This window comes from Rhamphochromis sp. 'chilingali' (genome assembly GCF_963969265.1).
Source record: "Rhamphochromis sp. 'chilingali' genome assembly, chromosome: 3".
Lineage (NCBI taxonomy): Eukaryota > Metazoa > Chordata > Actinopteri > Cichliformes > Cichlidae > Rhamphochromis > Rhamphochromis sp. 'chilingali'.
The window spans coordinates 36646346-36670588 of NC_137931.1; the positions used below are offsets into that span (position 1 = coordinate 36646346).

The window sequence follows — 24243 nt, forward strand, 5'->3', positions numbered from 1 at the left end:
GCGCTGGCGGAACGTTCCAGCTCGCTTCCTTCTGTTGTTCTGTTAGGACAGAAGTAGTTCCACAACTTTTTACTGAAATGGCAGCTCAGTGGCGTCCAAAAAAATGTCACTGCAGGAAATCACCACTGATTGGCAGAAGCAGGTGGGGTCAGATTGCAAACACAGACGGCTTCATGCACCCTCCCAAAAGACTTCAAATGAATCTTTTTACTACTGGTGTTGTGGAAATTTATTTCAGGCTTTGAAGTTTTACTCTTTTGTTTTTGTCTCCAATGTTTTTACTTTTTATTTACTAAAATGAACTAATCAAAATCAGATCTTCAGCTTTTGTTGAATCAGAGAATTTATCAAAGTTTCTCCCTTAGATCCTGTAAAATGAACACACACACACACACACACACACACACACAAATATTCATATACACACACACAAAAACACACACACACTCACACACATACATGTCTGGTTTGCTATCCTTGTGGGGACATCCCATTGACATAATGTTTTCCCTAGCCGCTTACCCTAACCATCAAAAATGAATGCCTAACCCTAACCCTTACCCTAAACCTAACCATAACCCAATTGTAACCCTGACACTAAAACCACATTTTGAGTGTGAAAAATGCCTTTCAATTTCAGATTTTGGTCCCCACCAAGATAGTAAGAATTCATACACACACAAACAAACACACACAAACGCTACAGGCTGCTGTAGTGTCGGTGAGTCTCCTCTAGATGGCGCCTCAGGCTGCTTTTCTGCCAATGCTGCCTGATGAGGCAGAGAAATATGAGCCCTGTGACACTCAGCAGGCGTTCACTTGCACCTTAAACATCCGATCATCACTTCATCACATGTGGTCACTTAAAGCTCCGCCCTCTTCTGCTTCTGATTGTCTGACAGGTGATTACACCTGTGCTGTCTGAGGTGCTCTTTGGAAGGTTTAAAAAAACTTGTCCTCTCTTTTAAATAATAATTAAAAAGCTATGAAAAATTAGAAAGGCAGAAAGCACCGTCTTCCTCCCATAGTTCAGTCACCTGTTGTCCCTTCAGGTGAGGGCATACCTGATTTGCCCAGGTGTTTTCAGGTGAGTGACGTGCTCTTTATGAATGCTGTGTGCGCTCCATGGTGGCAGCTTTGTGCTGCAGAATCAGTGCTCTGTGCAGGAAAGGACTGAGAAAGTGGAACATTTGAGTCTTTGATTGGTTCATGGTGATGCTTTTCTCTCCTTCGGTGAAAGTGGATTTGCTCTTCGCTGCGGTCGCCTTCATGGTCGCTATCAGAAGTGATTCTACATGTGATTCTTTGGCTCCGAGGTGCTGGCTGGTGGAACAGGACTGATGCTTCTCAGGATGCTTAATGAGTCCGACCGAGAGAGCAGGAACCGTGAGGCGAACTCAGGCTTTATATATTGTCCAGAACAAATAAAAGTTTTGAGCATCTGTGATTGGTCCATCTGATCATCTGCCTGTAGTTCAGGATGTGAGGCCTGACGGATGAGTTCTTGTTGACATAAGGTGAGGCTCGGAGCGAGGGAACGTGAACGCTTGTTAAACCTGAAGCTGGAGCTCAGATCATGGCGCATCTGCTGGAAACGATGAAACGGGAGCAGGATGTCCTGCTGTGAATTCCACATTAAGATTATTGGTCATATCAAAAAGCTGGTTTAATTGCTCTAATCTAATTACCGTCTCTGTGTGCCGACCTTCATTCAGAGCCGCTGTTTGGCCGCCCGATAACGAGCAGCCTCAGACGTGTTTGAGCCAAAGTAAATGTGCAGATTGTCTTGTTAAATCACGGCGCCGCTCCTTCTATTAACATAAAAGCTTCTGTTCATTAACCTCGGACGACTCGCCGCTCGGGTCCAGCCCGCGGGAGCACGCAGCTGCTTCACTAGGCAGACGTCACGGCTTCCTCCACATCCTCTGAGACCATCGATTACATGAGCCTGCAGAAGGAAGTGACGTCAGCACATCTCCCACCTGCTTCACCAGCCACCAGCACTGAGCTGGAAACATCTTGGGATCACAAAACACTTCCATATATACAGTGATCCTGACTTCACGAGAGTTCCTCACAACAAACAAACAAACAAATAAAAACAGCCTGACGAAGGAGCCGCTGAAGTGTCTCAGTTAGCCAGACCAACCCCTTTCTGTCCTAATTATTGATTTATAATAGTCTTTGTGGTCATACCTGACTCACCTTTGTAATGGTGCATACGGCGTGTAATCTGTAATCTGAGTAATCCAAACCTGCTTTTATCCTTCGTGGACTCTGACAATCAGATCAGAATGATTGATTATTGATTGATTACAGCTGTGATGTTTCATCTGAGACAGACTTGTCGTGACGCAGCGTCCTCTGATTGGATGATAAAAGAACCGTGCGTGTGTGTCTGAGTTCAAAGAAGATAACCTGAGTGAATTTCTGCTGCTGCTGATGTTGATGGCGATGATTATGAGGTGTGATCTGATTGGTTCGTTCTTGTGTTGTTGTGTTTAACTCTGGTGAAACAGAAGGTCCTGTTGTGGCTCCACCCACTGATGTTCCTGCAGGTTGGTCACCTGAGGGGCTGTGTGTGGACAGGTGGAGGCTGGTGCTGATTGGACTGCTGTATGGGTTTATGGTGGGTCTGTGCGTCTCCGTGGTGATTCAGCGTCGGTTTGATGGTACTGTCGGGACCGTCGGAGCGTCTGCAGCTTTATGTAGGCTTTATTGAATCTTGTAGATGCTCCTGCAGGATCTCCACAGACTAATATCCCCGTAAAGCCGTTTACAGACTCTCTGAGTGCCTCGGGTGACTCCGGCCGCCTTCCTTCAGACCTGTGAACTTCCTGCAGGTGTGAGGCTTTAGCATCACAAACAGCTTTTCAGATATTTTATCAGATCACCCCAGACGCTCCTCACAGTAAACGGCAGGATCTGACCTTTAACCTTTCAAAGTGGTTCTGTGTGTCATCATCCTTCTTCCTGTTCAGGTGGAACAGGTAGAGCCTGCAGCGCACAGAGGCACAGAGCCGCAAACGGACGAGCTTTCAGGAATCAGTTGTTTCTGATGGCGGCTGATCCAGAGTCAGTGTGAAGCAGAGGATGGTGGAAGTGGTGGTGGTGCCGGGTGTGTGATGGATCTCAGAGCAGCGTGATGCTGAAAATGAAGATGCACACATGTGAACAATGAGACACCTGTGGTGAAGAGGGCGGGTCCATACTCGTCCATTTGTCTGTTTTCCTCATTTCTACTGCGGGAAACAATAACTGAACATCTGTGGGAGCAAAACACAAAAATATCTAAAAACAAGTCAAACACGGAATTAAAAAAAAAGATGAAGGTCAACAGCTGTTTACACTCAACTCAGGAAACAGGTCGGAGGTCACAGAGCTTTACATAAAGAACAGCTGATTGGCAACATATCTGATCACACACACATTATATAAGTGTGTGCGTGTGTGTGTGTTATGTAAAGTAGAGCTGAGCTCATTTCTCCTCATAATAATAGTAATAATAATAATAATAATAATAATAATTTGAGGAGGGCTTTGGAGGCTCCTGCTGTCTGGAGGAGAAGAAAAAATTTCAGCGGTTTGTTTTTATTTTTATTGTTTTTATTTGTATTTATTTGTGTCTATTTGCATTTACTTGTATTTATTTGTGTTTATTTGTATTATTTCTGTGTAATTGTGCGTACTGTTTGTGTGTATTTGTGTGTTTGTATCATTTCTATTTATTTTTGTGTTTGCATATTATTTGTATTTAGTTGTGTGTATTTGTATTCATTTATGTGCATTTGTGTTTATTTGTATTATTTCTGTGTGCTTGTGTCTTTGTGTTTATTATTTGTGTGTGTTCATATTTATTTGTGTGTTTGTGTATTATTTGTGTTTATTTTTATTATTTCTGTGTATTTCTTTGTGTGTCTCCGTGTGTATTTCTGTGTACTTTTGTGTCTTTGTGTTCATTATTCGTGTGTGTTGTGTGTGTTTTGCCCGGGGCCCCTGAGTGCCGTGCCCCTGCCCCTGCCCCCTGTGCGGGAAGACTCCGGGGCAGAATCAGGGAGCAGAACTGCGCAGCTGCAGCTCGGAGTTCCGACCCAAACTGCCCCCGCTCCCCCGCCCGCGCTGTTTTCGCCGGTCACGTGAGCCTCCAAGTTTTCAGCCCGTCCCGGTGATACCGATCAGTGAGTCCGTGGTCGGGTTCACGCGAGGAGCATCCAGCAGCTCATCCGCGCGCGCACGCACGCACGCACGCACGCAGCGGAGGCTCGAGGAGCGGGTGTGAGCGCGCGGACGCTGCAGTCCGGAGGTCCCGGAGCTCAGGCCGGAGCGGGCGCGCTCTCTCCGCGTGCCCGCCGCACCGAGCAGCCTCAGCGCCGCAAGCCGGCCACAGCGCACCGCAGGGCGGACGGACATGCTGCCGGGGGCCGCCTCGCGCCGCGGCCGCGCGGAGCTGTGAGCGCGCTCTCGGCGCCGTTACCGGGGATGGTGTCGGGCTGCGGAGCGGAGACGGCGGGGTCAAAGTTCGGCGGCTGCTCCTCGCGCACGCACGCACGCACACACGCGGGGCCGGAGTTCCAGTAAGAGCCCCGCGCACGCGCAGCCGCTCTCATAAACGCAGCGCAGCTCGCGGGCGGCGGACGGAGGACGGACATGTACTCTCCGCTGTGCCTCACGCAGGTCAGTCACACTTTCTGCACTTTTCACGCACTTTGTCCGTGGCCGTGCGCGCGGCTGTGCGCGCGGCACACGCCGCTTGGAGCTCCGGCGGCTCTGCCCGCGGCTCCGTTCCCGGGCTGAGCGCGCTGAGTCCCGCCGCCGATCTGCGCGGGGCTGTGCGGGGCTGTATGCCGCCAGCCGCTCGCTCTTGCGGGGTTGCGTTCAGGGTCAGAGGTGAGAGTAGAATTATCTTGACGTGTTTCAGGCTCCAAACAGTACCTCTGGTGTATGAGGCGCAGAGAAAACGCAGGTTTAGTTCTAGATGATCAGTTTCATCAGAGGATTTATTGATCGTGGCTGTGAATGAACGTGAGGCGTGCTCGTGTTTGCCCTGTCGCCTTCTCGGACTCTGATTTTATTTTTGGGTGAATCTGCAGCAGCTTTACATGTAATCTGATTACCGGGCAGTAAAACCAATAAACAGCAGACTGTCAGTTTTTACAAATCCTGCTCAGAGGAAAATGTTTCAGTGTGAACGTGTGTGTGATTCATCTCAGTATTCAGCTTTTTATTTTTGTTTCAGGGAAATATTCTGACAACTGTGTGTGTCTGTGTGTGTGAGAGGGAGAGAGAGAGAAACAGGGGAAAATCAAAATTTAAATGTGAAAATTAATTATTATTAAAAGTTTTGTCTGTGTTCAGTCTGAATCTGAAATTTCATAATTCTTTGGGATAAATTTGTTCGGAGGTGATGTAAATGGCTTGTTTTTGCCCACCGGCCACGGGAGGGCGCTTCACACGAAATGTTTTGATCATTTACGGTGTGATTAAATTTGTATATTTCCCCGCGGTGGATCGGACGAACGTTTAAACTTCTTTTAAAGAAAAACAGCTCAGATCTGTGCGTAGTTCCACATCGATTATTTAAAAAGAATAAAAACAAAAAAGCAGCAGATTTGTTTGATCGTTTTTAAAATATAAAAATCTAAATATTTTTGTGTGTTTATCAGTAAAGTCAGAGTTAAAGGGTCCGATCAGCTGGACTTTCCCAAATCTGAGTCAAGAGGATCCAACACCATCAGATCCCCAAAACATAAAGCAGGAATGTGTATGTGTATGAGTGTATGTGTGTGGCTGGTTTAATAGGAACGTGCTGTCTTTGAGTTGGTATGAGGGGGATCGAACCCTCTGATTGGTGAGAACCTTCCTGTCGGTCCCCGGGCGCTCGCAGCGGAGCGTCGGCAGCTCCGCCGGGCCTTAGACGACAGGCCGACAATTCCCTCAGTGTGGCAGTGGGGGGGGATTAGGGTTATTGCGCCTCTAAATGACTATGATTCAGAGGGTTGTTGTTACTCGGTGCCCATTACATCTGTCACCGAGGTGCAGGGGGGGACGCGAGCCTCGGCCCGTGCTTGCTCTCCCCTTGCAGGGAAAAAAGGCCGAGAGAGAGACGAAGAAAGAAGCCCACTTCGGCTGGGCGGCCTTTCATTCAGCGCTGAGCTGTAGCGCAGCTGGCCGCTTCAGCACAAATCAACTCAAACCAAAAAAGTCAAATTACAAGGAGAAAGCTTCAGGAGGCGGGAACGGCACCCAGATTACCTCCAACCCGGGAATTTCATGTTTCAAGGAAGCTGAAAAATTTCCTGCAGCTCAAACAAATCGATCAGCGTGTCGTTTGATTTTTAATGAGTCTGATCTATAACACGCTCACTAACAAAGTGCACAGATTTAACTCTCAGCACTAGTTTCACTCATTCAAATCCATCCAAACATGGACATGAGGCTGTGGGGAGCGCCGATGCCTGGCTTCAGCCTGCCGGTGATTTTCCCGACACGCTGAACGTCTGAATTTTCTTTGTTTTGTGGCTTAAAATATTTGCAGCAGAGAGACTGAAGTAAACCTCTAAAAACCCCAGAAACACAGCGGGAGGAGTTCTGCGAGGAGTGCCGCAGGATTATTCAGTCTGAGGACTGCAAACATTCCTGAGAACAGGAGGGATTATGCCGGCCTGTTTTCAGGCTCAATCTGAGAGTGAGTGACTTGTTAAGTGGGATTTTGTTTGCAGCGGGCGGAGTGTGAAGAGGCAGTGGAGGAAGCGGTGGTGGAGGCGGTGTGAGCGGCTCAGGAAGCTGAAACGTTGCACTGGGCTGTGAGGAATGTTGGTATGTGGCTCCGGCGAACATCCAGAGCCAGCGAGCTGCAGATCCACTGTGGAATGTGTGTGTGTGTGTGTGTGTGTGTGTGTGTGTGTGTGTGTGTGTGTGTGTGTGTGTGTGAGAGAGAGAGAACACATCGCCTGTCCAGCAGCCGCTCTGCGTCCTAATAAGCGCCCGAGGACGCTCGCAGACAAAAGGCCGTCCTGCGGTGAAAGCCGGGCTCGGAGAGCGGCTGCAGGTCGGCCGCGGAGCTGCTGGAGGCGCTTTGGAGACGAAGCCGCTCGCCTGGATCGTCTCCAACCAGAAACAATGTGCTGTATTCAGCCTCTGACAAGGGAGGGCGAGCAGTGTTGTATGAAAAAAAGGCGTGCAGCTGGTGCTCTGATGCACAGCCTGGAGATACAGTTTCCTCTTTGGAGGCAGCGCTCCGAGCTCCAGGTTTAACACAGCCCTGACTCCCAGCTGGAAAATTTTGGTTTCTATACATTTAACCCCGAACCTGCAGCCCAACCCCAACTCTTCTTTTAAGAAACCAAACAGTTTGAGTGTTCATGTTGAGCACCCAGTGTGCACCGATCCTACAAACATATTAATCCCCCGCTGAAACTAGGGCCCAAAAATCCAGATTTCAATCCTGCTTATTGGAAAAAATCCCACAAAACGTGTTTGTGTTTGCAGAGGGAACCAATGAGTTTCGAGCTGCAGACAAGAAGCCGACGTTGGTTCAGTGTGATGGTTTCCTGTAGGATAAAAGAGTCGTTGTATTTATTGTGATTTAAACTGAGATGATGCGTGGAGGGGGGTGTCACAATTCCACTCTTCCCACTTTTTCCTTTCTAAGCACTCTGCTCTGAATGAGTGCAGATATATTGGAAACTTTCAGTTTTAAAATGAATGTAATTAACAGTTTCCTGCATGCTGCACTGAAACACACAGTCTCTGGGTCTCGAGGAGAATCGGGTCAGACCCCAGGACATCCTGGTTCATTCGGACATGTGTGCGCGCTCTGAAATCAGCTGTGACGGCTGCTTGTAAACATGCAGTGCTGCAGGAGCTTGTCACTGAGGCAGGAGAGAGTCAAAGAGCTACTACAGGTGGACTCTTGGACTCGGTTCAGGACAATGATGATAATAATGCGCTGCAGCTTTCAGGGACGCCGCAGCTCGAGCTCCTGTGAAGCAGCTCGCCTCTGAAGAAAGAAAGCGGGTTTGTGGGGCTCGCGCACAGCTGTGAGCCGGCCTCCACATGCCACCCGGTCGGAGGCATTCACACGTATCGAGATCTGTGCGAGCCTCTTTGATCTATGAATAGAGCTTTTTTCTTTTTCAGTACGTGGCTGAGGAGGAGGAGGTGCTCTGGGCCTCCGAGGGGTTTGGTCCGAATCAAAAATGTTCCATGAAGACGTTTTCTGTCCGTTTGCTTCCCCGGGACGATGTTTTCCTCCTTCCATGCTGTTGCTGCTGTTTTCCTTCATAGCCGTCTGTGTTTAGAGGGAAACAAAGTGAAATCACAGGTTTTCTCTGAGCGGCACCACAGACGAGAGTCCAAACGCCGAGAAGCAGCACAGCAGTAGTTAGTTTTTCATCCGTGCTCTTGGACACTTTGATTTCACCTGTTTAATCAGCTCACATCTGAACCTGCCACCCTGCCTCTGACCAGCCCCGCACACACCTTTATACTGTAAATAGCAGACAATAATAAAAATCAGCTGATGTGTTGTAAATAAAGTAAGTCTTTCAGCCTGTGGAGTTTAATCACACGCTGCTCTTAAATCAGCTCGATGCTAATAAAAAACAGTAAAAACGAATAAATTAGAAACTGCAGTAAAACCTATTTTCTGGGATAATATCTAAATGTCACGGCCTTAACTTCCTGTTGACTCCTGATTGGTTCCCGGCCATCGAGGGTGAAATGTGCTTGTTAAAAGCTGAAAGTTTGGTGCATGTGTTTTTGTTTTTTTGGTTCAGTATGTGACTGTAGTCGTTTCATCGCCACATGTCAAGCAGCCACACGTCCTGTACTCGGATTACTTTTACCTGACGGTGATTTTCTTAAATCTAAAAACGGCGTCTGTTTATTCCTGGGCTCATTATCGCCGTTAGTACAAAGACGCTGGGTTTGAATCCACTGCTCGTCTGAGGACGAAGCCACGCACTCACCCCGTTCACAGCACATTTGCACTTTTTACTCGAATGTGTTTTAGTCCAGAAGGAAAAGTTGTTTTTGCTAGGATTCATGAACCAATCACAGCCCTGAACTGGCTGCTGCTGGCCTGGTGGATGGTTGCTTGTGTTTGAGGAGGTTGAGTGAGAAAATGTTTGACTATTTGTGACTGTAAGGCAGGATACTGTCGTTACTGAAGCTCTGAGATTTTAGCAGGTAAAATTTGAAACCACGAAACGAACAGATCTGAGAAAGCTGCGTCTAAAAATGATCTTTCATAAAATTCAACTGTTAAAAAACAAGAGCTGGAGCAGCTCACCTCACCGAGATCAAAGTGCGGACCACATGTGGCCACATCTGCAGCCTGGGTTAGCCCTAGCTGGGCCCAGTGGCGTGTCTAGAAAATTTTTGTTGGGGGGGCCAGGTAGGGGCACAGATTTGGAGAAGGGTGGCAGATTTAATTGGCAGATAATGTTTAAAAAAAAAATTCTACCAACCCTTAACCATAATTCAATAATCCTATAAACCTAATAACCAAATGCACTTTTAACTCTTATTAGAATGAGATTTTAACCACTACGGTGCAAAGTTTTTAGATACTGCGTTGATAAAGTACAAGAGATACAATCAGTGCTTTGTCAGTGTTTACTCAGCATTCAAGGACAGCAATATTTGCATAGTATTTTTACTGACATATACTGCACATATGTTTTGGGCAAAAACATTTTTGAATATTAAAATACGAACATTTGTAGCAAACAATTGACAAATTAGCCAGTTCCAATGTAAAACTTTCTCTGCCTGTTAAAAAAAGAAGATAATCTTCTCACAAACTGGTGTTTGATTTTGAAACAGGAAAAAAGTGGAGAAACAACTGAAAAGACTAATATTTGAATAAAACCTGAAAGCAAGTAAATACTTTCTATGCTGCCTTATGGTAAACTTTGGTAATATTGATAAAGAACAACACTGGCTGATGATGAAATACATTCAGCTGGCATGGTGACACTGCCAGTATAACCTGCAGGGCTGGACTGGGACAGAAAATCGGGCATTTTGACTACAGACCGACCCACCAGGTATTAAAGCCATAAAGCCTTTGAATGAAAACAAACCCTGTTGTGACAGTGATGTACAGTCTTTTTGGTATATGTATGATTTCTATACATTTTACGTCAGATAAAAACTTTGGTTGTAAGATTTAGATAATTATTTAATAAAAGCTAGATATTTTAAATGAGAATAAGAAAGAAAAGTATTTCTTTGTGCCCCCTTTCCCTGTTAATGCCCTACCTGGCCCCCTGGCAAAACTTTGCTAGACCCGCCCCTGCACAGTTACCAGCTGTCAGCTACATAAAAAAGGATCCTGGTGGGTGGTCTTCACGTTTCCCTCTCACCAGATATCCAAACCGACATCATGACCAGCAGCTTTACAGCTGTGGCTCCAGCAAACATCAGCTGATACTAGAAATTAATATTAAATAAATTCTAACAACAGCCGATCAAGCTTAAACGTGCTGCTGTTGTTTAGCGCAACATCTGCTGGTTTCGTCTTTCTGGCGCAAAGTGGGCGATAAACAAACAAGAGAGAAAAGCCGATCAGCTGATCATCGATCAGTTTCATGATTGAAGTAGCAACAGGAGAGGCAGGATGAGAGAAGAGGCAGCTGTGCAGCGTAAAGACAGAATAAATCCAGCTTTGTGTCTTTTTCCATTCTAGCTGAAGTTCGGGACAAACTGCGTCTCTTCTCAGCTCAATACGAAACGTGTAATATTTTCTCTGATTGAGGGACCATTCCATTTTTTTAAGGAGCCGTTAGCAACTCTACTAACTAACCTTATGAATAAAATAAAGTTCACTATCAGTAACATCATAGCAACCGAACAGCTGTATAAAAACTCCAAGCTGGCTAGAACGCAGTATGAGTTATTGCAACTGACAGTAAAAAGTCAGCACAACGAAAATAAACTCCACCTAAACTTAGTTCATATCTGACCCAGATAGACTGCAGGTCATAACTTCTTACCTGAAGTTCAGTTCACCTGACACTCGGACTGGCGGCTGCCTCGGGGCTCTCCTCCTGCCTCCCCTTCCCTCATCCACCTGCTGCCTCTGTGGAAGCCCCGCCATAGCCACCACCAAACAACGGAGTTATTTCTACACATCGACCTGCATCTGGCCAATCCACCACCTCTCATTGTTCATGCCGTTACAAAAAAAATAAAAAATAAGTCAAATAAGCCCGATGGCCAGTCCAGCTATGTTAACCTGCAACCAAATCTGCAGCTCCATACAGCAATGTTACGACTTAGATTACATCTTATAACTCATAACTCTTATGTTAGCTCCCCTCTGTAGCATACTGTCTGAAATATTCCACGGCTGCAATAATTCTTTAAGTGTTATTTTTTCCTTGGTATTCTAATTTCACCGAAGTTTACTAAACTCAACAAACTTAATATTACTTACCGGGACATTTATTCTGTCCTCATTTTCTTTCACCGAAAAATTGTTTCCTGCAGTGACGTCTTTAGTGCTTGGCTCTCCTACCTTTGCTAACGTGATGCACATAGCGCAGAAGCCGATGCTGCATTCACTTACACTCGGATATCTGAGCGTCACCGTGAAAACATAATCGGACATTTGATATTTGATTGAATTTTATTGTTTTGCCTTTGGGGTGGCCAGTCTGGTTGGCCTGTGCCCCCCCAGGCCACCCCGCTGGACACGCCATTGGCTGGGCCCGCTGTGAGTCAGAGGTCTCTGAGTTTTGGAGGCTTTCTCATCTTTATTGTGTTGGCAGACGGGAGGAGGAGGTGTGGGCTCCGTGTGCTTCGTGCAGCTTTGCTCCCTGAAACCTGAGGCGGCCAAGCTGAGCCTCCTCCTCCTCTCGTGTTTGCGCGCTGTGGTTTGCAGCTCCTTAGTCGGCCCGCAGAAAGCCGGCACAGAGCAGGTGTAACCCGCCCCATATTGGGTCTAATCCACGACGTGCTGTCTAACCATATTCCCACCTTGTTAACTGCACTATGCTCACCAGCCAAAAGCCACAAAATGCACCTTTAATGCAGCTGTAATCCCCCTCGCGGTGCGCTCGGAGCGCGTGCAGGAACGCTGCCCTGCGCTGGGCTTCCCGCTGCTTGCTCGGCGGTGTGTTTTGTTTTTTTTCATGTCACAGAGTCGAGGACAGGTTTGAATTTAAAGCTGCAGTCTGAACTCTGCTTTTAAATTTTGTACTTTTCTTCTGATTTTCCTTTTCAAATTTTTATTCCCTCCTCCATAATTTCCTCCTTATTTTCCTTCCACTTTTACTTCTTACAGTATTTCCTTGTTTTCTTGTTTCTTTTCTTATTCCTGTCCATCATTCCCGATTTGCAAATTAAAATTTGGAGAAATATTCTATTATTTTTTTCTGTGGAGCAGATACTTGATTATGTTCCAAATACAAACATTCACGTCTGAAAAGTTATATTTTTAAAACGCATAATTAAGAGGTTTTTAACAGCTCCTCAGCCTCACTACATTCCTCCCTGCAGACTTTTTGACTGCATGTCGTTAAAGCCAAATTTTGTGAAAAATGTCCTAGAACGATGCACAAAGAGACATTCAGAGAATTTTGTTAAATTGATCTCCAGTCCTGCTTTATAAAATCATTTTTCTAAATTCACACCAGCTGAAGGGAACCCGTTGTTAACCTCTCTGGTCGATGCGAGTACGTTTATGTGAAGCTCTCTACTGCAGTATTTTGGGATGACAGCAAAAGGAAGGAATCGACAGACAGACAGGGGAGGCTCAGGGTGGAGGTCGGGGAGGATGGATGGGTCGATGTCAGTGCAAAAGGCTGTTTCCTGCTTTAACCAGCAGACACCTGCATGTTTCTTATTATCCTTCGCGGTATTATGAAGCTGAGACAGACGCTTTGTTTTTGGAGGTCTGAGTTTTAACAGTCACCCAAACACAACACGAAAAGCTTCACTTAAAGCTGCGTCTGTAACATGCTCATTAGCCGGTGCTTCAGTCGTCATGTTTCTTATAATGTTTAAATGCTGTATGTGGCCACGTGACATGTCACCTGCCGCTCACCGCGTCTCCCATCTCTGTCCCGCAGGATGAATTCCATCCTTTTATTGAAGCACTGCTGCCCCACGTCCGGGCCTTCGCATACACATGGTTCAACCTTCAGGCCCGTAAGAGGAAGTACTTCAAGAAGCACGAGAAGCGCATGTCCAAGGAGGAGGAGCGCGCTGTGAAGGACGAGCTGCTCAGTGAGAAGCCCGAAGTCAAACAGAAGTGGGCGTCTCGCCTCCTGGCCAAGTTGCGCAAGGACATCCGGCCCGAGTTCAGGGAGGACTTTGTGCTGACGGTGACGGGGAAGAAGGCGCCGTGCTGCGTGCTGTCCAACCCCGACCAGAAGGGCAAGATGAGGAGGATCGACTGCCTGCGCCAGGCGGACAAAGTGTGGCGGCTGGACCTGGTCATGGTGATTTTATTCAAAGGGATTCCCCTCGAAAGTACTGACGGGGAGAGGCTGGTAAAGTCTCCTCAGTGTTCGAACCCCAGCCTGTGCGTGCAGCCGCATCACATTGGAGTTTCAGTCAAGGAGCTGGATCTCTACCTGGCCTACTTCGTGCATGCAGGTAAGCCCCGCCTCTCCTGCTGCTGATGTGTGTGTGTGTTTGTGAGAGAGAGATGCTGCGAGAAAATGGCGGTCCTGCTGGCGGATCATCAGATCACTTCAGGTGCTGGATGCTGGTTTCTCTGAGTTTGCTGTGGACATGTTTGGTATTTCTGTGGCAGCATCAGTTTGGTTAATGAAGAAAGAACGTGTCTGTCATGTAAGTTAAACTGCATTTAGCTGCCGACACCTAGCAGTTTCACTGCAGTGGTCTTCCTTTAGTGGAAGTCAAAAATGATCTCTGTGAAATGAAATTTACATGGTTTTATTGTGGGAAAAACTTGGAGAGATGACAGACTTTGCAGGTAGCTAGCTTGTCCTCGAGTCCCTTCACATGGATCCACATGGGACGGCGGATTTCCTGTCTGCACTCGGAGCGTTAATGCTGTGCTATTTTTGGCTTAGCCCACCTGATCGCTGCTTTGGTCTGACTCTCACAGCTTTCAAAGATGAACTTGTTTGTTGAAGGAAGCCTTTAGCTGATTAATAAATGCATCTCTGGAAGCTGTTCTTTGATGAAACGGCCTAGTCTCACAGCTAAATGTGCCCCAGCTGTGCAGGCCCAGCACACGTTTCAGAGGGCACGCCTTGCGGCGGTTGGGTGGTATCTGCTCTGGGATCTCTCTGCAGCAGTAACACTTTTATTTTAAGTTGTTGTTTCATTTTGAGCAGATTTATATGGATTTCCCCAGTTGGAAATTTATGTTTCCGATTATTCCAACATCACGTGAAAACCCAGTAATTCAGGTGCAATATGAAGCAGGACTTAAGGTGTAGGTGGGTTTCTAAGCGACTTGCAGGCAGGCTGCAGCTGATTAGCGACAATCATAGGTGAGCTTTTACTTTATGGCTAAAGGTAGAATCACCCTACAGAATCATATTATCACAATATTTCACTCATGACACTAGATATTACTGTGATATTAGTACTACTTTTAACATGTTGTAATACACAGAGTATTACAGTATTACATTTACTTTTTATTTATCACCTTTTTTCAAATGTCCTCAAAGTTAAACTTTGTCAGTCTCTTATGGTAGATAATGATATATGAAGACAATCATGTCTCACATCAGTTTGCTGCAAAAAGCTTGTCAAGCAAACCAACACTGTCACTAAAACCGGCTGCAAATGTTGCCACAAGAAAATCAGTCTGCAATCAGTCTGCAGTCAGTCAGCCAGTTAATGGGGTCAAGTTGGCAACTACATGCAGTGTGTGTCTCAGAAAACACTGATTAACTGATACCACAGATCTGTCTCCGTCCCATCGTTACTCGTGTGACTGAGCTGTAAGCTTTGTTGAGCTGAGCATGTCATGTTATTGTTTTTAGGTTTAGCTGATTTCCGTTTGCTTAGCTAAACTTACATTAGATGAGTCCTCTTGTTGGTAGTATTTTAATTTATTTAAAAAAAAAAAGATATTTGGTGTTCCTGTATAATATCCTAATAGTCCTGTTCTGTATCGACTTTTTTTTCCCCCCAACACTCCTGTTTATGGATGCATGATGTAAACCCAGAGAGCCGATTGGTGGTGTTATATCTGAGGACTTTCACTCAGGAGACCACGGTTAGTCTCCTGAGTGCTGCTGTTAAAATTTCAGTCTCGTCTTAGTTTAGGACTAAAGCTAAAGTAAGTCCCTTTCACAATGTTAACCACACGTTGGGAGTCCATTTCCCTTCCACTTGGTGACACGACCTAACAAATATCAGAGTTTTCCAGCCTTGAATGCACAGATATTACATTTTGTGCTTTGTGCACAGTTTGCGGGATGACATCTGCTCTGTTTGCATTCCTGAGAGGTTTAAATATGAGATTGTTTAGTTGTGAGCTGATAGAATTTGCTCTGTTTGTCTGGGGATGAAAGCACACCCTGCTCTCAGTTTTAAAGCAGATCAGCGTGTTATCTCCTGCAGACACTCGTCTTTTCGTCACCAAAGCACAAGTGAAAGGAAACTCGGAGACGCCGGCGTGAGCAGAGCAGCTCGGCGTGCTTTTGGGGTGAAGCTGGCACAGAAAAAAACACAATTATCTCCGGAGCGATTGCTCAGCACGTTCCCGATTTCCGACTGATTCTACGGGAAAATAATTTGGCTGGCTGGAATATTCTAGAGAGCAGCAGCGAGCGGTGGCAGAGGCACGCAGAGGAGATGTTTGGCAGCCGGTTTGAATATTTGGCACCGAGCTTGTTCTAAGTTTGTTGGAGCTCCTGAGTTCAGATTTATCCGCCAGGCCCACTTTCAGATTCCTCCAGCAGCGGATTGATTTCCAGAGGCCTCAGAGCCTGAGTGAAAACAGCCGTTTCCAGCCAAACATTTCTCAGGTCAGGTTAAATTCTGGTGAATTTCAGAGTTCAGTTTTTACGTTCGGTGGCTGAAACACAGTTTGAACTACAGGTGCATTTAGGAGAAAAGGTCAGCTTTAAAATCTTAATTTCCTTGACTCTGATTTCCTGGTTAAAGTTGTGACTGGATGAATTCTTTCCTCCCTTCTTTCTTTTGTTTTCGGGACTTGAAGTGGATTTTTTGAGGCAGACATCAGTAGAAACAGTTGTTTTGGCAGGTTTTGCCTCAGTCTCGTGTTTTTGTGGCGGTAAGCTCTCAGCTGTGATCCGTCATCGTGCACAAACGGCCCGAGCCGAGTGCTCTGAAAGATCTCCATCCCTGAAGCTTAATTACAATCATTTCCTCTCTCAGACTGAAGCCTCTGTGAGCCCAGAGAGAGCGCCCATTCTCCACACCTCCGTCCACATCGCCTCGCCTGTGTATGTTTCCACTGTGCGCTCGCTGATCAGCTGTGCAGCTTCACACTGAGCCTCCTTGAGTCTGGAGGCGGCTGCGGTCGCGGTTTTATTTTGAGGGGAAAGGCTCTGATTCTTGGCAGCGAGCATGAAACCATCAGTGAGGTTTTTGTTTGAGCGGAGCAGCCGCTCGCCACCGTCACAAACACAGAGGGGGATCATTTGCGGCGAGAACAGTGGCAGCTCTTCCAAACCATCTAAATTTAGCTTTTATTTTGAAAAACTTTCACCACGCAGAGCTGTGAGGGCTTTGAATCCTTGAATTCGCCCGGCCTCTTGTTTAAGATGACCAAGCTTTTTTGGAGCGACGGCATCGATTAAAAGCTGTGTGAAGGCGGGCTGACCTCATGGCTCGTGGGGCCGGAGGTGGGGTCTGTCGGGGCAGCCCGAGTGGGTAATTAAATTCATCCCCGTCACGCTGACTTGGGGTGGGGGCCAACATTGTTGCCCGTAGAAACAGCAGCGTGCGCCAAACCATTTCTTCCTTAATCCTCAGAGTGCGGCGCAGCAGAGACTTCAAAGAGACGAGAGTTGAACGTCCAGTTGAACTCCACCTTCACCTCCACCTGCTGCTGGCAGGAGGCCTCCTCTGCATGCGTCCGCTCAGTGTCTCCTGTGTTAGCAGCCTGGAGGTGCAAGCGATTGGTTGGCTGCAGTCAGTTATCACATGACAACCTTTGCTTATATCCACTTTAAACTTGCAGCCTTAGACTGACACAGGTCTCCAGGTTTTGGTCCAGTCTGGACTCTGAAAGCCACTCGCTCGCTGCCTGTGTCCACTCACGCCACCCTAATTAGAGCAAGCACAGCTAACAGGAAGTAGTCAGCAGTGTGGACAGGTTTCACGCCTGTTTGTGGTGTAACTGTCGTCTACTCGACTGTAAAATGTCGCTGACACCTGCGCTCGGTGCAGCACGGTCTGGGACGCTCGTGTGCATCACTACGGTAACACGATGGATTCTTTCTGCTCCACTCGGTGTGCGAGGAGGCGCACTCGGAGCAGGGAAAGGAGGAAAGACTCACACTGAGCTCCCATCACAGCAGGGACAGTCAGTGAAAGACATCATTCTGATCAGTTTATTTTACTAATAAATTCTAATTGAGTGATTATTTGGATGTTTTGATTTTATTAGCAGTCTGGTCCTCACGGTACAGACGACCCACTGGACTCAATATCAGCAGACTGCTAAAGCCGCACTGCAGGATCTGGATTGTTATTAAACGTCCCAGATGTTCAAGCCTGGAACACATCGGGAAAATGAGACGGTGGAGCTACAGCAGGTCGTCTGCTCACGGAAAGGTTGGCGGTTTGATTCCTGGCTACATGCCGAAGCATCCCTGGGCAGTTACAGCAGAGACCTTTTAAAAAGTCTCAACTATAACTGAACCATTAATTAAAGATGAGCCCAGGAAGCTCCTCAACAAGTGGAGCATTTCAAATTAACAGTCTTCGGCTCGCTGTGTACACACAGAACAGACACACGCAAACTTATGCAACTTTTGGGACGTCAGAGGTCACATAGACCCCTCCCCCACCCCTCTGATGTGTGAGCTCGCTGGCAGCGGTGGCAGCAGCGGGTGTTACAAACACAGGAAGGATCGACACGTGCTGGCAGGTCAGAGGTCAGCACGTCGGGGTCGTGACCTCCATCATTGGGCCGTTTGACCTCCAGGATAAACATGTCAGCCCCTCATTAGCAGCCAGTTGAGCGCACATGGAGCTAGGGGGTGGTTTGGAGGGGGGCGGCGTGCGGGACAGAAGGTGAAAAAAGGTCGAGAGCAGCTGTTTGTGAGATTTAGAGCTGTCGCAGGCGGGAATAACGGCGTTAACAGTTATTACAGATGGATAATATTTATGTGAGCAGTAAAGGCGATTAAACACAATTAGAGAGATGGAATCATAAAAGTCTGATAGAAGGACTGTCACAGTAATGCTCGAGGCTCTGCGGCAAACCGCTGCCAGCGCCTCAGACGGCGCCGCCCTTCATCTGCAGCACAATGCTCCAGAGTCAGCATCAGACCTGGGCAGGGTCATCCACCTGAAACCTGACAGGATTTTATTGGCTTTATCGCCCTAACCTCCACTGCATCACAAACACGTCTGTTCATGCAATAATCATTAACCCCACAGCTCTGCCTACCCGGCGCTGACGGCCATATTGGATGCAATAACTGAGCATGTGTCACACCTGTTTTAAGAACATGATCAGCTGATGCTGGGTTTTTTCTGATGTTTTCGGTCAGTTTGTGCCAAGCGCAGACTTTATTCTTGTCTCTTCGGTGATTGGTCACCTTGTGCTTCTTAGGAGGATTTTTGTGTGTCGGCAAGATAACGAGCCGCCGGGTAGTACAAAATGAGGAGGGTCAGATATTCCGCTCGCCGTCACCTTAAACGGCCCCGCAGGGCTCAGAATAAGTAAACAGAAAGAGAGTGTGTGTGTGTGTGTGAATATGTGTGACCCACTTCCTCCGTCCTCCTGAGCTCTTAAAGAGATTTGGAGCTTCGTCTCTGAACTCGTTACCACAGGTCTGAGCAGCCCCAGTCTACGCCACACACCGGACGCCATCTTAGTTTAACCACACACACACACACACACACACACACACACACACACACACACACACACACACACACAGGAGTTGTTCAGAACCCCCAGAACTTTATTTAAAGTCCAAACTTACAGACGCCGCCGTCAAACATCAAGAGCGTGTTTGATCTGAACGGTTTCTGATTTTTGTAAAGACATTGAAATCGGACTCTTTGTCCTGATCCCTTCGTGTTTCAGCCTTGAAGGATGATGCTTCAGCGAGACACAGATCCGGAGAAGACTGGAGACTTGAAGCTGACGTCATCACCGTCCTCTTTCTCCGTAGGTGGTGCTGTGGACGCCGTATTAAAGCAGGCGTCTGTTGCTCGCTCTGTGTGGTGGCATTTCCCTCTTGACAGCTCTCTGCCTCGTTCTTCCGAGCGTCATCCTGCTTCCAGTAAATCCACCTTACACGTGGAGGACTGGCAGATGAATACGCCTGTGATTCCGTCCATTCCAGGTGGCTAATGTGTGTCTGCTTTGCTTCCTTCGAGTCAGAATCGGAGCGTTTTGTCTGAAGTGGGGTGGACGTGTTCAGAGTCCGTCTGACTGCAGACACATAGCTACTGAAATAAAGCAGAATAACCTTTAATGCGAGGGCATGGCTCTCTCAGCACATTTCTGTCTCCATTTAGGGTGAAATTAAACACAATAACAACAAGTTAACGACCTGTGTGTGTGTGTGTGTGTGTGTGTGTGTGTGTGTGTGCGCGTGTTTACTTTGCGCTGAGGAAAACTGAATCTGGAGACTTTCTGTGTGTCTCCTCTTACATATACTTTATGTTTCCTCTTCTTCTCCTCCTTCTCTTCCTGCGGCTGCTCTGCGCTCTTCATATGGAACCATTTAAGGCTAGCGCGCCATAAAACCACACGCTCTGATGTGGTTCCTGAAGTACACATCGTGACCGCAGGAAACACCCCCGACCCACCGCCAACCAAGCAACACACACTTCGAACCCTCACCCAGCATCCACATCTGTGACTGCTGTGTCACACACACACACAGCGAGCGGGGCTCATTCATAAAAACACTCTGGGAAGAAGAACAAACTGTTTCCTGAAAGTTACATACAGAAATTTACGAGAAGCTTTAAAAACGGCATCACCGCGTGGACCCAGGGAGCCTTCGTCTTGTGTCGTAGTTTAATCTGCAAAAGGAGACGACTTCATGTTTACTGCCTTGAATATGGAAATATGAGAAATCGCCCCTACTGAGCGTGCTCAGAGCATATTTACTTGAATCCTGAGTGATTACTGGAACAACCACAATCAAGATTATTTTTATTGTTCGTCCCAAAAGGTTGATTCTGTTCATCTGGTCATAGCCTTTTGAAAGGGAGAAACATTTCGTCACTCGTCCAAGTGCCTTCTTCAGTCTTAGCTGACTGCAGGTTTCCTCAACCTTATAAACAGTACATAACTGAAACCAACCCACTGAATGAACAATGGGTTGTGAGGACAGATCATAAATATGCAAATTGTCATGACCATTGATCAACAATCACTGATCAAAGCCCATTGATCATTGATCAAAGACCACTGATCAATGGCCATGAGTGCCATTCACAGAGAGGGTACGGCTGCATTGTAAGATGGCGAAAGATGTACCCTTAGGCCCCCTCCTCGATTCAGAGATGGTCTTTCCCTTTTCACATAAATGGCCTCCTTGACTTCGCACTGAAACCAGTGTTCCTCCCTGTCCAGGATGTGTACATCCTCATCAATGAAAGAGTGTCCACTGGCCTGTAGGTGGGGGACTGTGGAGTCCTGGCTTGACGAGGTGGCTCTTCTGCGTTGTGCCATCCACTTCGCCAGAGGTTGTTTGGTTTTCCCGATGTATAAATCATGGCAATCCTCCTGGCACTTAACAGCGTGCACTATATTACTCTGTGTCGGGGGACCCAATCCTTGGGGTGGACCAATTTTTGGTGCAGCGTGTTTTGGGATTTAAAAGCCAGGGAGGTGCAGTGTTTAGAAAAAATGTGTCTCAACTAGAGCAGGGCGATATGGCCAAAAATATTTATCACGATATATATTTGAAAATTTGCGATAACGATATAACCGACGATATAATTGATGCGAGACAAAATACAACTCCACAACATTACTAGTGCAAAAAGACAACCTTCCATTTATTTTCACTTAAACAAGAAGCTGGTTTTTATGTACATTAAAGCTTTATAAAAATGTAACAGTGCAAATGCAAATTCCTTGCTGAAAGTTTAACCAAAAGGCATTTCCAGTAGAAATGGGCTGACATATCCTGAGCATAACCATGTATAATATCCACTGAAGTTAAAAAGAGGTGCTTTGCAACATTAAACTGCAGTGTGCAGTACACATTTTTCGGACCATAAGGTGCACAGGATTATAAGGCACATTAAGCGAAACAAAGCAGTCAGATAAATCAAACTTTATTAAACTCATTCTTCTTGCTTCCTCCACTTCTGTAACATTGATTCATTAATGTTGAATTCTCTGCAGCTGCTCTATTCCCATGTTGTTGCAGTATATTAATAACTAACCTCGTATTGTGGATGGATTATCTCAGTTGTTCTCCTGACTGAAGTTTGGTCCGTTTACAGCACCCTGCCATGCGATTGCATTTGTCTCTAACCATGAAGAACCTTAACGTTAACTTTTATAAGTGGAAAAGTGTTAGTGTTCGTCCTCCAGCTTCACTGCTTATGTTATGCTAACATAGCTGTGTCGCTAGCGATCACGTAGCACATCATTATATACCAGCTAGCCCAACTTCAGTAACCCTACAAACGTCACTGCTGTTTAGTTTCCTGTCTTCATTTATGTTGGAAGTGATAGCAGAGCTGTACGTTTGATTTTTTTTCAGAAATCTCTCAGTCAGAACATGCAATATCATGCTTAGGTAACTAGCGAAACTAGCGAGCTAACTTCCGCTAGCTTCCTGCTAACTTCTAACTCCGTTAAATGTAATAACTTTTGCTTTCATGGATGCCTGGAAGTTAAACTTTATAGTTACACCTGGTAAAGCAGCAATGCTGATCGTTTTATTAAAGATGAAAGAATTTAGACAGTTTTTAACTCTAAGTGATGCTGCAGTGTTGTTTGACCTGAAGCATACGGAGTTTAGGACCCAGATTACTCCCAGATTTAAGAGCATCTTAGTCCGACAAATACGACAATAACAACGGCCGCTTGCATGTTCTGCAAAAAAATGTGCTTTGTTGTGTATCTGACGGACAAACACCAAACCAGTTCCACATCACTGAAGTTGCACCATTTTTACAAACCAATTCTGGTTCATCTGTTTCACTCAACAACCGGCCATGTGCGTATGAAAACAAAGGCACTGCGCATGCGCGTTTTACTCCCATTCTATCGCGATATTTCATTTTCCTATCGTTGCCTAACATTATACCGGTATTATCGTGAACGGTATAATATGGCCCAGCCCTAGTCTCAACTGTTCCTGACACACACAGGATCACTATGGGTTTTCAACCTTTTGGCATTTACTTACCTGGATGATTGAGCATGCATCAAGACATTTCATTGTTCTTATTTTAGTGATTAATAAACTTGGTTTGAGTTAAATATTAAAAATCAGTGGATTTTAACAGCAGCTCTTTTATTTGTTTAGTATGAAGCTTTTGTGTTTACAGTCGTGTCTGACATGCGGTGGCTGGAGGACGAGCAGGTCATGCTCTGGCTTCCTTGCACAGGATACTGACCCCAGTGAATAAAATCAGTGATCATCTGGACTGATCTTTTTAAAAAAAACTGTTTTTTCATTCATCTGGTGTTTTGGTGTTTTGTACAGTATCATGTATACACAATGATGATGATGATGACGATGATGAGGAGGACAATCAGTAGATCTAAAGTTTGGTATAAAACAGTGCTTAGATGTTTCATGGCGTGGAAACGTGAACAGTTTTTAGGCTGTGAGCTGTTTGCTCCTCCCCCCTCCTCCCCCATGCGGCGAAGCAGACATCAGCTGATCCCTCTATAAAGTCAGGTAATCCGGTTTAAATTGTAGTGTCAACGCTGCGCTCTCTACTGATATTCCAGCCTGCAACATGTTTGTGATCTCACAGCGCCACACACACGCGCACACACACCGCTTTCCGCCTCCTGCTGTGTTCGTTTCTGGTACCTGAACTGGAATGTGCAGGACCTGAACTCTTCTTCCTCCTCCACGAGGCTGGTTACCAGTGAGGTTAGATTAGAGATTAAAAGCACAAAGAGCAGATTAGAAATGATAAACCTATAGAAGTAATAATTCAGCACAGGTACCGCCCAATCAGCTGACAGGAGGATCAAAATAAAGACATTCAGTTCAGCTTTATTTTTATAGCGATAAATCACAACAACACTCACCTCAGGGAGACTTATATTTTTAGGCAAAGGCCCTACAGTACACTGTCCATAAACCAGTGTGATGTCACTGGTTCCGTTCTTGACTTATGTACAGGAGATGGACATGCGATATGCATAAAAAGAGACGAGGGGAGGAGCAGGAAGGAGCAAATGGAGGTAGAGGAGGTCAGAGACAGAAGGAGGGAGAGGAAGAAGTTAAAGAAGCAGGACCCTTCTCTGTAAATCCTTCTGTCACAGAGCGTCTGTCTCCATTGTTTCTCCTCTTCTTCTCCTCCTGCTCTTCCTCTCTCCTCTCAGGAACATTCCTCTCCTCCTCCTCTCCCGGTCCTCTAAAGGTCAGCTCGGCTGTCTTTCTGCGGAGGTCATCCTGCAGGAATGTGGCTGCTCTGCCGGCCGTGATTTGTGTCTTTTACTAACACCCCCACCTCACTCCTCCACCCGTGGAGGGGCTGACGGGCTGCAGGGAGAGGGGGTGGGAGTCCATAGCAACAGGGACCCCTTGGCAAAGGCCCCCCTCCCTCGGCGGTCCAGACTCCGTGCCAACATGGAGTCTGGCTGCTGTTCAGTGTTTTTGTTCAAAGCTTCACAGGAAAAAATTCAAGCTGGGAAATTTCTGCAAGAAGAAAATCAACTTCCTGCCAGAGAAACGACGACAAACACTGCAGCGGGAAAAGTCAGGCTTACCCGAGGTCAAAGGTTCTCAGTCAATGCCAGCATTCCAGGTGCAAGATGGGGAATGTAGGCAGGTGTACTGTACTGGTGTCTTGCTTCGGAGCAGAGATAACAGGAGAAAAAGAAAAACACCAAATTATTTTTGGTGATGTTTAATTTGAAGCTTTTCTGCTCATTTT

General features: G+C 46.4%; 1 protein-coding gene across 4 annotated transcripts in view; it reads left to right on the forward strand.

Moving 5' to 3' along the window:
* Window positions 1-24243, forward strand: part of nfia (nuclear factor I/A) — a 150368-nt gene that overhangs the window by 37536 nt on the left and 88589 nt on the right. For 3 of the 4 annotated variants that reach the window (XM_080878436.1, XM_080878437.1, XM_080878439.1), the window contains exon 2: window positions 13080-13608. In XM_080878436.1, coding sequence (XP_080734562.1) covers window positions 13080-13608 — 529 coding nt within the window. Of the gene's footprint in view, window positions 1-3850; window positions 4675-13079; window positions 13609-24243 lie in introns of those variants that run through there. The other variant, XM_080878438.1, reaches the window with a different exon arrangement.